This window comes from Papaver somniferum, chromosome 7 (assembly GCF_003573695.1).
Source record: "Papaver somniferum cultivar HN1 chromosome 7, ASM357369v1, whole genome shotgun sequence".
Taxonomy (NCBI): domain Eukaryota; kingdom Viridiplantae; phylum Streptophyta; class Magnoliopsida; order Ranunculales; family Papaveraceae; genus Papaver; species Papaver somniferum.
The window spans coordinates 45,510,575-45,524,926 of record NC_039364.1 but is presented as its reverse complement, the minus strand read 5'-3'; the positions used below and the strand labels follow the sequence as shown (position 1 = coordinate 45,524,926).

Genomic DNA, 14,352 nt, shown 5'->3' with positions numbered 1-14,352 from the left:
ATCTCAAACATGCCCGGAGGGGGCTGAGAGTGTCGGAAAGGTTTCCAAAGGAAGCTTCGTAAAAGTTAGCAAGTTATGCGAAGGTTGGGCGTACAAGTAAAGTTTGGAATACACACAGGCAGGCAGCACAACCCAATGAAGCACCACCACCAGAGAATATAGTTTACTTACCTGTTAGATGAAAACAAAAAAATCAAATCAAATCAAATATAAATAAATAAATACAAAAGTATTAGATCACCGACAAGATTAAACCACGTGTCCCACTTTGTCCTAACGAAACCTTTGTTTCTCTCTTCTTCTACTACTTCTTGTTCTTCTTTTGTTGTCTGTAAAACAACCCTCAAAGCAGCTCCAGCTCTGGATCCCAAAACCCATTTCAAGGTAGTAGTACATTTTAGTCTCCTGAAACCCCATACCATTTTCTAGGGTTTCAGCAACTATTAAACCTCAAGTACTCACTTTTTTCGAGATTTCTAGAGTCTTCTGAGACAATAAACTGACAGCTTCAATTCAGTTCACATTTAAGCTGTCTTTAACTCTTCTAAATCTCATTCTTAAAATCTAATTATGTTTTTACTAGATCTTAAATTCCTCACCTAAGAACTGAGTTTTTCTCAGTTGCCGTTGAAAAACACAGTTCTAGATCTTATATTTGAAGATTATTTATTTTTAATGGAGTTCAATTGGAGAGTTAAGATTATTATTATAGGAACAGTATCAGGAATATCTTTGATCATTCTACTGTGTTTGATATACTTATGTTGTCGAAAGAACTCGGCGAAAGATGAGTCTGGAGAGATGGGAAATTCTGATTTTGATGAGGAAGAAGAAGATGAAGAAGCGGTAGATGAGAAAATGGAGACGGAAGAATTGATTAGTTTTCCAGGTGGTGAGAATATGACTGTACATGATATCTTAGATGCACCAGGAGAAGTTGTTGGGAAATCAAGTTATGGGACATTGTATAAAGCTAATTTGGAAAGAGATAATTCTGTGAAATTGCTTAGGTTTTTAAGACCTGCTTGTACTGGTAGAATGAAAGACAATTCTGGTGTTATTCAGATAGTTGGGTTTGTTAGACATCCTAATTTGGTTCCTCTACAAGCATTCTACTCCGGGACCAGAGGAGAAAAGCTTCTTGTTCATCCTTTTTATGGCCATGGCAATCTTGCTCAGTTTCTTCGAGGTAAATTTATTCCTGCTTTTCTACTTCATTTTTTATGATGTTTTTGGTTTATATTGTGTATGTTGTTCATAAAGGTGACTTCATTGAAAAATATAGGGGATAGAGTTGGATTTAGGAAATGTTAGTTGTTGATTGACTTGGAGAAATGGAAAATTGAAAGCATATGTGTTTGAATTGTTATTGATCCACTGGTGAAACTTGAAAGCTAATGTGTGCAATAAACTTCTGATATGTAACCCAATTTCTTGTTCTTGCAAACATGTCTTTGTATTTGCATTTGAGTGCGAAATTCAGCAGGTTTATGTCGTTGTTGTGTTTATAACAAAAAAAAAAGAAGTCTGAATTTGAGTTCTACTAGGTTCTGTTCTTCCTTCATTCTAAGTTTACACAAGGAGCAGCTTAAACTGAACACCTGCTTTTATCTTTTTCTTAACAGATGGAAATGGTGAATCACACAAATGGCCTATTATCTATAAGATTTCACTTGGTATTGTAAGAGGACTAGATCATCTCCATACTGGATTACATAAGCCTGTTATCCATGGGAACCTCAAGTCTAAGAACATATTGTTGGGTGGAAATTACCAACCATACTTGTCAGATTTCAGTCTCCATCTCATCTTAAATTTAAAAACTAGTCAAGAAATGCTTGAAGCTTCTGCTGATCAAGGATACAAAGCTCCCGAGTTGATCAAAATGAAGGATGCAAGCCAGGAGACTGATATATACAGCCTCGGGGTAATTTTACTCGAGATAATTAGTGGGAAGGAGCCTATCGATGATAATCCACCACCCAACCAGGATCCATATTTGCCAAACTCCATGAGAAATGCTATCATTGATCACAGGATTTCAGATATATTCCAACCCAATTTATTTCGCAGCCAAAATAATCATCCAAATGCAGCTACTGAAGAATGTCTACTTGTGTTCTTTCGGTTGGCTATGGCTTGTTGTTCTCCTTCTCCCTATTTGAGGCCAGATATCAAGCAAATTCTTAGTAAGCTTGAAGAAATTGGCCAATGAGGCTTCTCTGAATGATGGAAAATTTTAATCTTAATGGTAGTCATCAGCGGTGTATTCGAGCGGAGCATTGAGATAAATACCTGAATTATCTAACTTTGACATACTACTTCAGCAATAACAACGGCAGAGACAAAGAACTTATCGATGGGTAAGAAAATGGTGTTTCTGTCTCAACTCTCATGCCCAAAGTTGAAAAGTTGTGGCCTTCAGGGAAGAATTATGGTTCCATGGATGTTTGTTGAGAAATTGGATCAATTGAGATTCACCATTTTGTTTATTAGCTCTCGATCAAGTGTCAAGCATCTGAATCGATTTTGGGTTGCAGCTTAGTCTATAACTTAACAAAAAGAACAGGGGAACCCATCTTATCCAAGTACCTAAGCATGGTTTCAATAATACATTGAACCAGGAGAAGTTTATTTGGAGAATGAACCACTACCAGAACTGAGGTAAATTCATAAACAACTAAAGTAACCACTAATCAATAGTCTTTATTGATTTTTATCATCACCTGTCTTTTCTAAGTTGAATACAGTATAGTCTGTAAATATTTTCTCATCTTCTTAACTGTTCAACTTGACACAACTGATATGATATGATATGATATGATGGTGTAGTAGTTCAATCTTATTTAAGCCTAAAAGGTGATTGCATTTTAGCAGTTATGTTTTCTTTTCCCTTTTCATTTTTTTGTTGATTATTTATTCAGCTTGAACATAGTTACAGTTAATATACCAAGCTTTTTTTGGTTGTGTATTTCTCTAGTGATGTTAAATACGGACTCCGGCAAAAACGAAAAAGTGAAAGTATCACTTTTCCTAAGACTGATGTAGTAATATTTTCATGTCACAGGAACCAAAACCAAATTATATACCAGTTGAAGTCTTTGACTAGATCAGATCTCCCATATTCTTAGTGGTGGGGGATTCTGTAGCCAAGTCCATGTATTCATTTATTTTCTCACAGACTTGGACAATTATTAGGGATATTGAATGAAATAGCTGATTTTTCAATCCTTGGAAGCATACTGCCAGGCATGTGGTATTCATTTCCTTGGTGCAGAAACAAGAATTGGAGTCAATGTGTCTCCAACTATCATCCAAGAATTGGTATTTGGTAACATAAATATGTCAAGATTTTGATATGCAGATTATATAATGAAAACATTAGTTTATAAACAATAATTTATGAATTCTAATGCGTTTGATTGTGCACGTTGGAGCACCGAGAATGACAACCAAGATATTGCTTGGCGACAATATTACCTGTGTTTACCTTTTCGTTTCATGCACATGAAGTGAATTATCAACAACAGAGTGGAAGAAATGGAGATAGTTTTGTGTAAGCATGACTCAGGAGACGATACTATGCAAGAATGGACTTCTACATTATCTTTGTGTGGCTTCCCCATCCAAAATGCCTCATTAGAATGCAAGCAAGAATAACAAACTAGCAATGTCGCATGAATACCCCACTTATTTTCCCACTTAGCATCCCAAGAATAAAATGGGCATTTGGCAAAAGAGCGCCCCACAAGGAATTGTCTCACACACAAACACTGTAAAGAGCGATTCCTTTTTTAGGGCAAGGCATAAATAGTTCGTTAACCATAAAATACTGAAATACATTAAAGATGTCCATGTACAATATCAAAGAGAATCCATTTAACTTTCCTTCGCAAACATCTTACACAGAAGCTTCAATTTGATAACCTTATAAGATAATGAAAGAATACCACTTTAATTTTAACAGATATGAAAGGGAAGCCGAAGCATATTAGTTTCCTGCTGCTGTTATTTATTTGCTAAATTATACTTCAGCCAGAAATCTCTTCAAGCAGTTGTAATGTTTTATGAAAAGTGCCATCCCGACAAAACTCCCATGACTATGAAGCTCTGGTGGTTCCAAACAATAAAAGCTCAACCCTTATGCTTTGTCCTTCACTTCACTGGATGATCAGGCACTTTTGGGCTCTCTAATGAAGTGAACTTGAAGTTGCCAGAAAACAAAGATTCCTTATCTGCCCAGACCAAATGAAAAATACACCAAGAAACAAAATGAGGTTAAGCACTACACAAGGAATCATGTGATTATGTTTCTTAGTATCTTGACAAAACGAAACGGACATGTATCTTTTGCAACTGCAATTTTGAGCCTCATTATGTCAACCTTAAAACCCTGCCTTACTGTGGGTTCTCAAAACAATTAACACCACCGACCTTGCTGATTGATCCCTTTGATGAGTTTGATATTTTTCACCCACAGCTAACATGGGTTGAACAAAAACCACAACTACAGCTAGTTATTAATGAGAATAAGTGCATATGCATTGTGCATATTATGGGGGATTTAACACTGTGTGATGTTAACAGAATATCCGATCTTAAGTAAATAGCAAAGGTATCATTCTCTAGGAATCGGCTTTTAGAATTGCATGGATGGCTTATGCAGCCTAATCACAGCGTATGATTACGCCGGCGATCCTATAAGTAGTTGGAAGGTAACCAACCTTCAACCCCGTTGAAATCCCACAAGAGATTATCCAAATTCAAATATTAGGTTAGTAAATTTGTCCCTTGACAAAGCAGAAGTTAATACCGAATCTATACGAAGGCTTACTATAAGTGAAGTGAATTAGGCAGCCTAAGATAAGTTCTCTATCCACATCGGCATGGCAGTTCTCTACCTTGGTCCTCGTTTAAAAGATAAAGCTGTCAAAAGACCAAATCTAATAAAAAGTCCTCTGTGCTTTGTTTCCACCTTTTTCTCAAGGCAAGTTAGAAACTGTAATAAAACCAAGATATGGGTGCTTACCTGTTAACGACAAGCACTGATACTCCCGACGAACATACCTTGACATTGCCTGAAAATCAATAAAACAGGTTTTAGGTGTTATCCCATGTTGGGTCTTCTAATAGCATAGGATTGAAATATAGGGTCATGTTGCCTGAGTACAATCACGGACATGGAGTGGGTTAGCATTTACTCAGGATACATAGTGAACTGTTTCCAGATCATCTTTCATGACTTTTTTTTTCTTTATTACCCTTTCTATTTCTTGTCTTCATAAGTGAACAGATAATACCTGCTTTGTATTAGTAAGACAAGATTCCCTCGAACATATCCCGGAGGTGAGCCAGATAACTTCTTTATTCATAGTCCTTAGACAAGTATATTTGTAATTGGTAAACTAAGTTAAGGTCTATCATGCACAAACTTCGTGCGAGCATTGGTAACAGCTTTCACATTTAATATACAGCTTTTGCTATAAGCATAAGAAGTGCAAGATAAGAACATGCCTGAACTGTATCTTTTGCAGCATCAATTGGCATCTCGGAGCCATCATCAGAGAATACATTCCTGAAACAACGTAAGCCATTGAAAGCAGATACTATTTACAAGTTTAATTGCTAATAATGGTAGAAGACATGCTGGAATTAGAACCATTTCTCTGAAGCTATACCTCCAAAGCACTTTCATAAGCTCATCCTGTTTAGCATCGGGAAGCATGGCAGCATCATAAGCAACAATATTCCCGTAGAATATCTTCTCCAATTCCTTCACCCATTTAATCAGCAGTAAGTTCACCTGTTATTTAATGTCAACAAAAAGCCACCCATCAGACCAGATACGAATTTAATGGAAAGACTTTCATCTTTGCCAGTGAAATTTGTAGATGAACAACGTTCAACGCATTAAGAGGTCAAAGTAACACAATTAGCACCTTCGCTGCAAAATATTCAACTGATTATCTTAAGTTGATGTCACCGATGCCGTTATGAGATAAAAAGAAGCATTATGCAACAAAACATTAACGAATTATCTAACTAGAAAACATGGATAGCAATGAAATGAAACGAAATGTAGATCAAATCATTTGTTTACAGGAAGAATGATAACTAACCCCAGCCTTAGAAACTCTCAGCTCTACATCATGAGTGTGGATCTCATAAACATATTGACCCATTTCAACACCTTCCTTTCCTTCTTCTTTCAAACGCCGTAAGCAGAGCCACATGTGCAGTACAAGCAAAGTAAATGTTGTCTTAAATGTTTTCTCCAAGTTAAACACTGCATGAGACGTGGAAGAGTGCACAATCAAACCACCACAAAGAGAATGTAAAGCAGCTCAATAGCAATTCATCCAAATATAGAGTTTAGAAAATTTGAATGAGACAAACCTCTCTGTAAGAATTTAAGACACAAATGGACTAAGGTTGTAAAATACATTGTACTGCATGGAGGCAGATAATTATAATAAATAGACGACTCGCCCCACCAATTTTTAAGGGTTTAAAAAAAAACTCTGAAGAATGAACGCTATAGGCCTCTAGCAGAAGCAAGTTATTCAAACCATCAGAATATTTATTATGTACCATTACTATCCAACGGTAGACTGGCAACAGAAAGTATCCTTGGATGAGACCACACCTCAATATGCATATAATCTCTCCATGGTGCATGGTTTTCCTAAAAGCAAAGGGATTTAAGGTATCCTTTCTTATTCAAAACATATGAACCATGAAACATTTTGATTTCTCCTTATTATCATCAATATTGTCAGGCTAAATGGTAGATGTTTTGACATAAAAAAAAAAGTATAACTTTTGTTCAGATGTATAAACTGGATAGAGGTAGAAATATTAAGGAAAAATTGACATCTATGACGATGCGTGGTGGCTTTTGAACTTTCCATCAGAAGATACTTTAGAAAAACTAAAGAAGAGAATCAGGACACAGTACATTGTGAAATAATAATACAAAAATCAACTCTACATGATACATTGCTTCGGAATACAATGTAACAGATGCCTTGAGCTTAAGATGGGCTTATTTACCTATACAGAAATGTTGAAATGTGATCCATAAACACAACACTCAGTAATATCAAACTCTAAGCTTTTTAAAAAAAAAAAAAACGTAACCTAATTATCACTTGTCATGTGCAACCTCAATTAGCATCATCATTTATGAACAAATTGAAACAAAAGTACACTTTGCAATACCAATAAAAGGTAATAGAAAGACCTCACCGTCATAAATAGCAGGCTTATCAACTTGTGAAACGACGCGCATATATATCGCATTAGCCCATCGAATAGATTTGCTCTGTTTGGTATAAAACAGCGCTAGCTTGAGAAGAATAAGCTTGATCCCATCAAAATGTGGCTCTTCAACTCTTAGGGGTGAATCAGAGGGCAATGCCAAGGAATAAGGTTTAGACCAGAACATTTTATTCAGGCTGTTAACCTGCAAAAGTTACAGGAATTTTAAGCTTCAGATGTAGGAGAAGAGAACCAAAACTTAATCTTGAATGGACCAATTTTCCAGGATAAAGAACATCAAATTCTAAATCCAATAATGATACACTAATACCTCTGATGTTCTTGTAAACTCCTTAACACGAGAATCCAATTTAGTTGGTGCGGCAACCTTTGCGTAGTTTCGGTAAGCAAAGTAAGCATTCTTTTGGGGTTCCATACTGTATTTTTGTAAACCTAATTTGGAGAGATGCGTAATAGCTCTGCTCCATCTTGGCAACATATTTAGGTTTCTCCAAATTCCTTCAGTTATTAATACACATAAGACTAAGATCAGTCATCAAACAATACATGGGCAAAAAAATTCATACAAATTCCAAAATTTAGTACATAATAAATCTCAAACTGGAGTTTCTTAATTAGTTCCGTGAAATGAGTTTGTGATATTCAACTAGTAAAATCAAAAATTACCCTAAAATGAGATGGATTCGTACCTCGGATTAAGCTATACTGGTGAGATAGGCTTCAGTTGCCTCTCTTGGGAGAATAGAGCTTCAAAAGGAAAATCCCCAGGGGTTTATGGAGTGGAGAAACAAGAACTTCGTTAACATTTGGGTTTTAAAATGTTTAGTTTTGCACTTTTGGAGAAATTCGGACAAAAATAGCAGTATTTCACAGTTGCCCCGTTAACCTATGAAAACTATTTAACACCCCCTATTGGATCTTTTTCTTATCTTTCCTCCCTATTGATTTTCCAAGGGAGAACTCCTATAATACCCTTGTCCAAACTTGAATCCTACTGGATTAAACGGTACATATCCTACCCACGAGGTGATGGAGAAAATTTTGCTCCCGCGCACCAAAGACAAAGCTGGAGTATATGGAAAGACATGCTCTTTCATCTTTCGGAGAAAAAATATAAATTATTTCACTACTGCGAGACTAGCTCTCAAATTTGCGAATGATTCAGAAAAGTATCTTAGATCTGATCCTGCTGCAAACTTGTCTGCTAACATTTTATCTGTTGAAAATGATTTAGATTCTGTAGTAGTCTCCTTGCCAGAAGACTGCATTATTGTATACAGTGATGCATCATTTGACATAAATACTAATCTTTCTGCCATTGGTTTGATTATGAATGACAAAACAGGTAACTACATTGGCTGCAAGGTCGTCCCAGGAGTAGCTCGGAACGCTGAAGAAGCTGAATGTTTAGCGCTGCTAGAAGCTAGTCTTTGGGCAAAAGAAAGAAACTACAACAAAGTTGACTTCATCATTGATGCTCAATTAGTAGTAGGATGTTTCAATTCAAATAATAACCAGTTGTTCTGGTATAACAAAACAATTACGGATGACTGCAAGTTGATTCACAATAGTTTTTCTTTCTCTAAAGTAGAATTTTTAAAAAGAAATTTCAACAATCATGTTGATGTTGCAGCTAAGTATTGTAATAACTTAAGAATTCAGGGAGAGTGGTTGGGTATAATCCCACCATTCCTGCCACAACTCTTGTAAGTTTTAACTGGTTTTAATAGAACTTCTTTATTTCTTAGCAAAAAAAAATATATATATATATATAGCAGCACCAAAGCCATGCATCTGGCATATTATGATGTCACCTAACTCACGGGTTAACTGCAGTTACATCGGAACGAATTTTTTCTATTGAAAATAGTATGTCGTATTTTTAAGGTTTATCTTTTTTATTTTACGCGGTAAAAAAAAAGTTTTTGCGGCAAGGTAACTAAATTGGTGGAAAACCTAACGCCAGTAATATATATTTCGTTTAGAAATATTGAACAAAAGATTTTATTTGAGAAAACTGGAGATCGGGGGAACTTAAACAACTACCTAATTCAGAAGAACGTAAAACCAGGTATTGTTCTCAAAACGTCTATTGATTTGGTTTGATCGACATTATCATCTGTAGGGTATGTCAATACTTGGTACTGTAATCCTGTTCGCTTTAACTGTGAATGGGTATTCACACTTGGCACTGGAGTTGTGAATGGGTATACCAAAGGAATTACAAATACTTGGCACTGTAATCGTGAATGTTTGATATTGCTACATTTATTTCCCAGACTAGTTTGATACTCTAGTTTGATGTTACTCAATTGTTGTATTCAGCAGGTCATGGTGATTATTTGAACCTCACTCTCCGCAGGAAGTCAATGATAAGCTTATGGAGCAGGATGCTCTAATAAGTGAAGACCTAGAGGGTATTAAAGAAGAAGTACCCAAAATTGGCATGGAATTTGATTCGGAAGAAAATGCATATGATTATTATAACCGTTATGCTAGAGGCGACGGGTTTAGTATCCGTAAAGATTCTACCACTCACCGCAAAGATAACACAATTTCTAGAAGGGTTTTGGTTTGTTCAAATCAAGGGAATTATAGAAAGCATACAAGGGGATCTCCTATGAAACAACGCTTGCATGCACGAACAGGTTGTGAAGCAAAGATGGTCATCAAATCAGTAAGTAATTATTCAAAATATTGTGTAGTAGAATTTGTGGAAAACCACAACCATGTTCTTACATGTCCAGGACAAGTGCATATGCTGAGATCACAGAGGAAAATAGAAGCTGCTCAAGCAAGATTAATTGGGAACATGCATGATGCGGGTATTAGTCAGAAAAATATTTTTGCATACTTCAGTGTTGAGTCAGGAGGGTCTCGAAATCTGAATTTCACTCAAATGGGTTGTAATAATCACATACAAAGAAGAAGAAGAAGGCAAGATGTCATAAAGATGGGAGATGCTGAACATCTGTTAGAATATTTTCAAGCAAAGCAAAAAAGATAATCCATATTTCTTTTATGCAATTGAAATGGATGAGACTGGTCAGCTGTGCAATTGTTTTTGGAGTGATGCTAAATGTAGGATGGATTATAGTTTCTTTGGTGATGTGTTGGTGTTCGACACAACATTTGGAACAAATGACTATGATAAACCATTTGCACCTTTTGTTGGTGTAAATAATCTTAGGAAAACTACTCTCTTTGGATGTGCTTTATTACTGGACGAGAGCACAGGCTCATTTGTATGGTTATTCAAGACATTTTTAAATGCTATGAACGGGAAGCATCCGCAGACAATTTTTACAGACCAAGCAGCTCCCATTATGAATGCAATTAAAGAGGTATTCCCAAATACTCATCATAGACTTTGTCTCTGGAATATTTTTCAACTGGCTGTGAAACATCTTTGCCATGTATTTGCAAAATTTGAGTTTTTTTCCAAAGATTTCAAAAAGTGCATATACGAAAATGAAACAGAGGAGGAATTTGAATCCATGTGGGAATCTTTGCTTCAAAAATACAAGTTTACTAATAACAAATAGTTGCGAACTTTATATAAGAAAAAAGAGAAGTGGGCTCAGGTATATGGTCGATTGCACTTTTGTGCTGGTATGACAACCACACAGCGGAGTGAGGGTATGAACAGTTTCTTGATGAAGTATTTTAAAAGAACCTTATCACTAAAGAGTTTTGTGGTTCAATTCGAAAAGGTTCTTACTATTCGCAGGGATAAAGAAAAATATGAAGATTTCATAAGCATACAAAAGAAACCAACACCGCATAGTTATTGGCCGGTAGAAGCTCGAGCAGCAGAACGTTACACACCAAAAATGTTTTCTTATTTCCAAAAGGAATATAAGGAAACTTTGGATTTGATTCTAGAAAATGTTGATCAAGAAGGACCAGTATATACCTACAAGGTAACATCATTTAAATCTTCACTAGCTCGCACAGTTATATATAACTCTCTAGATAATTATGTTCAGTGTAACTGCAAAAAATTTCAGTTTATGGGAATGTTATGTCAGGTCATAAATTATGTTAAAGTTGTCGGTTATTGCAGTGTTCTTTCATTCTTCCTTGTATGCCAACAAAACTGTTTTTGGAAGAAAATTGAACAAGGAAAAGACGCAATAATTAAGAAAATCATCCACGATTATTATATGCATTAATGGAGGGGCTACGCCCACCCGGATAGCGGCAAACAATCTTGAAAATATCCAACAAACACCACATCTTTGATTCATGGCAAATTGTTCCTCTTGTTTCACTTTTTCGTGTCTCAAAACAACTGATACAAGATCAGAAGAGATCTTTTTTATTTCCTTTGAACTCTTTTTCAATGGGTAATAATCTAACTTTTATTCAAGGTCATTCCACAAGCAACAATTTCATGAGGTCATACACTAAGTTTAATTTTTTATATGTTACGTTTAATATATAATCAACGCAGTCCCGCCGTGTTAATTTTTGATACCTTAGTTTTAGAATCCTATTATTGGGGTTGTAGGGAAGATGGTTTATTGGGGCTTAATGGGGTCATGAAATAGTGGTTCTTATAACCCTTTATCCTTCATTTTGCATAATCCCCAATATACCCTTGATTTGATTAGTGATAATTATGATGATTAAGTAAACTAATCACGATTAGCAACTGGATTATACTAATTTAGTGATTAATTTCTTAAGCATTAAAACTTTTTTGTTCTTTTGTTTTTGATCTAGAAAAAGAAGAAGGATGATTTTGATGAACTTTTTTGAAAACTTTGAAGAAAAACTGATGAAACCTATCCTGAAACTAGTCTAGAAAACATTTCAAATGAACCCCCATTTGAAATTTTGATTGATTCAAATCCGGTTAAAACGGAAAAATTTTGAGTTTATTTAAAGCTTACGGCTGGGAAAATGTTGTCGTCCCAGCCGTAATCTTCATTTACGGTCCGAAGATTAAGGATTCCAGGCCGTAATATACATTCACGACTAGGTTTGTAAGAACTTCTGGCCGTAATTCGAACAAACGGTTGGGTTAGTATGAACTCCTGGCCGAATAGTTAACCAGAGTCTTCTGTGTATCAATTACGGTTCAACAACCAACCGTAAATTCAATAAACGGCTAGGATACCCAGCCGTTTATAGGCCTGAATTGTCTCAACCAATGCATTTAATGCATTGCTTGACTTCTATTTTTAAACTAAACGGCTAGTTTACAAAAAACATAACCGTTATGTCATTAAATCCTATAAAAGAAGACGATTCTATCATCTCTTGCTCACCCAAATCCTAGTTATAAGCTCTCATATTGATTATTATCTATTTCTCATCCAAAAAAATAAGAAAAAAACACTACGGTGACTCCCTACACCAATGAAGAAGATTTTGCGATTGTTAGAGCATGGACGACGGTCGGTCAACATGATGAAGATTTAGACATTGACATAAATCAAACATCCTTGTCTTTTTGGAACCGTGTTTTCATAGTTTTTGTTGCACTAAACGGAAATTGTAGTGGAAGAATTGTGGCAAGCGTTAAGGAGAGATTCGAGAAAGTCTTTGAAGAATGCGAAGATTTCAAAAAGGAAATGAAAGCCCAAAAGCAAGCCAATCCCACAATGCTAAGTGCGATAAAAGTAAATTTTTTAATAAGTTGTTTCATTAGAAATCATTTTGAGTAACATTATCTAACATATCGTACTTGTTTCTATAGTGGTCAGGGCTCACCGCCAATGAGGCAGTTCATCGGAAAGAGTTTCAACAAAATGATAGCTATCGCATCTTAGAAAATACTACATATGATTTTGACCGATACGAATAAGGGTTTTAATTGTTATGATCTATCTTATCAATGTAACGAAATATGTATGCTTTTCCGATTCAATGAATGAAACACCATTTTGTTTTATGTTTTTTCAAGTATTTTCGTCCAGGTTTTAATGCAGACCGACCTAGCCGTTTTGATCATAAAAACTGAAAATTCATATTTACGGTTTGAATAACAAACCACGACCTAACCATAACAAACATGTCGGCTGGGTTTCCATTGTTACCAACCCGTAATTGATATATCGATTTGGAAGCTGGTTTTCCGGTTGGGATTTAAAAAATTTACGGAAGGATATTCTGACCGTTAATTAAGATTCCCATATTTACAGATACTTGCGGCTGGTAAACCTAGCGTAACTTTGGTTGATTTTGTAAATTTTGTAGTCCTATTCGATCAAGTTTTTCACTTTCCATTCATCAATAGTGTTACCATTACATAAAACATGGAGTAATACACTTAAATAGTCAAGGTTGGTTGTAAATCTCAATAAACTCTCTCGTGATCCAATAGCATTTTTCATGCTCAAATTCTTTACGACGAATAACTTGGTAACGGCCAACAACCTAGGCGACCTAAAAAAAAAATCAAAGTAAAGTTAGTATTTTATTCAAAACTTACTTGATTAGAAGACATTTTCACATACTCACTCTATTGAAAAAGGACATTTCGGGACTCATCGCCTTCACCCGTGCTAATTGCACCCTAAAAACTTCCATTTCTTGGTAAATCTCCTTGAACCTATCCTTTATTTGGTTCATTGATCTATAATTTTGATTACCATCTATGGCCACAAAGCCCATAAATATACGGTTTAATTGAGAATCATCACTTTCACCCGCGTTAATGCCTTGATTTTCGTCATGTTTTCTCACCGTGAGCGTCGCTCTAACGACTGCCATATTTTCTTCGGTGGTGTAGGGAGTCACCATGTTTCTTTATTTTTTTCTACAATTGTGAGAGAGAGGTGGAGAGGGAGTGTGTTTTGTGTGAAAATTTTGATTGGAGAAGGGTCATTTTATAGCAAAAAAATGACCCAGCGGATAGTTTTTTCAAAAACTATCCGTTCCTCAAAAAACGCAACGCATTAACTCAATGCAGTTGGAGCATTACGGCCAGGAAATATATAAACTTATGACCGATAATAGCTATTTACGGCTTGGTATTTCTTCATTTCCCTGTCGTTTACGCCGGTGGCTTGGTTTTTTAATGTATAAATATGAACTTTCCTAGAACTTCCCAGCCGTTTT

The 14,352-nt window shown here is 35.7% G+C and overlaps 2 protein-coding genes across 2 annotated transcripts; one reads left to right on the top strand and one right to left on the bottom strand.

Moving 5' to 3' along the window:
* Positions 1-348: 348 nt before the first annotated feature.
* Positions 349-3,357, top strand: LOC113297168 (putative kinase-like protein TMKL1). The gene is made up of 2 exons (XM_026545584.1): positions 349-1,189; positions 1,626-3,357. Exons 1-2 carry the CDS (start codon positions 676-678, stop codon positions 2,213-2,215), a joined length of 1,104 nt encoding a protein of 367 aa, XP_026401369.1. The 5' UTR covers positions 349-675; the 3' UTR covers positions 2,216-3,357.
* A 454-nt stretch (positions 3,358-3,811) lies between these two features.
* On the bottom strand, positions 3,812-8,138 carry LOC113297167 (ubiquinol-cytochrome-c reductase complex assembly factor 1-like). Its single transcript, XM_026545583.1, has 8 exons — positions 7,971-8,138; positions 7,592-7,779; positions 7,249-7,465; positions 6,120-6,286; positions 5,679-5,803; positions 5,515-5,575; positions 5,030-5,078; positions 3,812-4,235 (listed from the first exon to the last, which is right to left on the bottom strand). The coding sequence occupies exons 2-8, from the start codon at positions 7,757-7,759 to the stop codon at positions 4,156-4,158; spliced, it is 867 nt and encodes a 288-aa protein (XP_026401368.1). The 5' UTR covers positions 7,760-7,779; positions 7,971-8,138; the 3' UTR covers positions 3,812-4,155.
* Between the last annotated feature and the right edge of the window lie 6,214 nt (positions 8,139-14,352).